The sequence below is a fragment of the Acanthisitta chloris genome, unplaced genomic scaffold, assembly GCF_000695815.1.
Source record: "Acanthisitta chloris isolate BGI_N310 unplaced genomic scaffold, ASM69581v1 scaffold31010, whole genome shotgun sequence".
NCBI lineage: Eukaryota > Metazoa > Chordata > Aves > Passeriformes > Acanthisittidae > Acanthisitta > Acanthisitta chloris.
The window spans coordinates 1-485 of record NW_008650493.1 but is presented as its reverse complement, the minus strand read 5'-3'; the positions used below and the strand labels follow the sequence as shown (position 1 = coordinate 485).

Sequence of the window (485 nt, the reverse complement as noted above, 5' to 3'; positions counted from 1 at the left end):
TGTTCCTGGACCCTGCGAACAGTGGTAGGAGCTCAAAAGCGCTTACTCAGCCGTGGGGGCACCATGCCAGCAGCTGGGAACTCACGTAACCCCGCCGGGCTGAGCCCCCCCCGCGCTGCCCAGGTCCTGCTGCACAGCATCATTTCTCGGCAACTCTCTCCCCGAGCCTGCAGAGTCACCGGAATCTGTCCCAGCTGCCCAATTTCGCCTTCTCGGTGCCGCTGGCCTATTTCTTCCTGAGCCCGCAGGAGGGGCGGGCGGAGGCGGAGCGGGGCCAGGCTCGGGACAGAGCCGCGCGGCTCGTCCAGCTCGCGCTCATCATGTTCCCCAGCGGTGAGTCCGTCCCCGCAGGCTTTGTCACTGTCCTCAGCTCAGAGCCAGGGCCAATTCCGGGCAGGAGGATGTACAGGCAGCAATTTGCAAATGGCTTCTGTCTCGGTCTCAGAGCTCTGAGTCAGGGGGACGTGGTGGGGCAGAGAGTCGGG

The 485-nt window shown here is 64.7% G+C and overlaps 1 protein-coding gene across 1 annotated transcript in view; it reads left to right on the top strand.

Moving 5' to 3' along the window:
• UBA2 (ubiquitin-like modifier activating enzyme 2) overlaps nucleotides 1–333 on the top strand; it is a gene marked incomplete at both ends in the record, with an annotated part of 20883 nt that extends 20550 nt beyond the window's left edge. The window contains one exon of the mRNA XM_009069200.1: nucleotides 174–333. Within this exon, the coding sequence (XP_009067448.1) occupies nucleotides 174–333 (160 nt within the window). The remainder of the gene's footprint in view (nucleotides 1–173) is intronic.
• Between the last annotated feature and the right edge of the window lie 152 nt (nucleotides 334–485).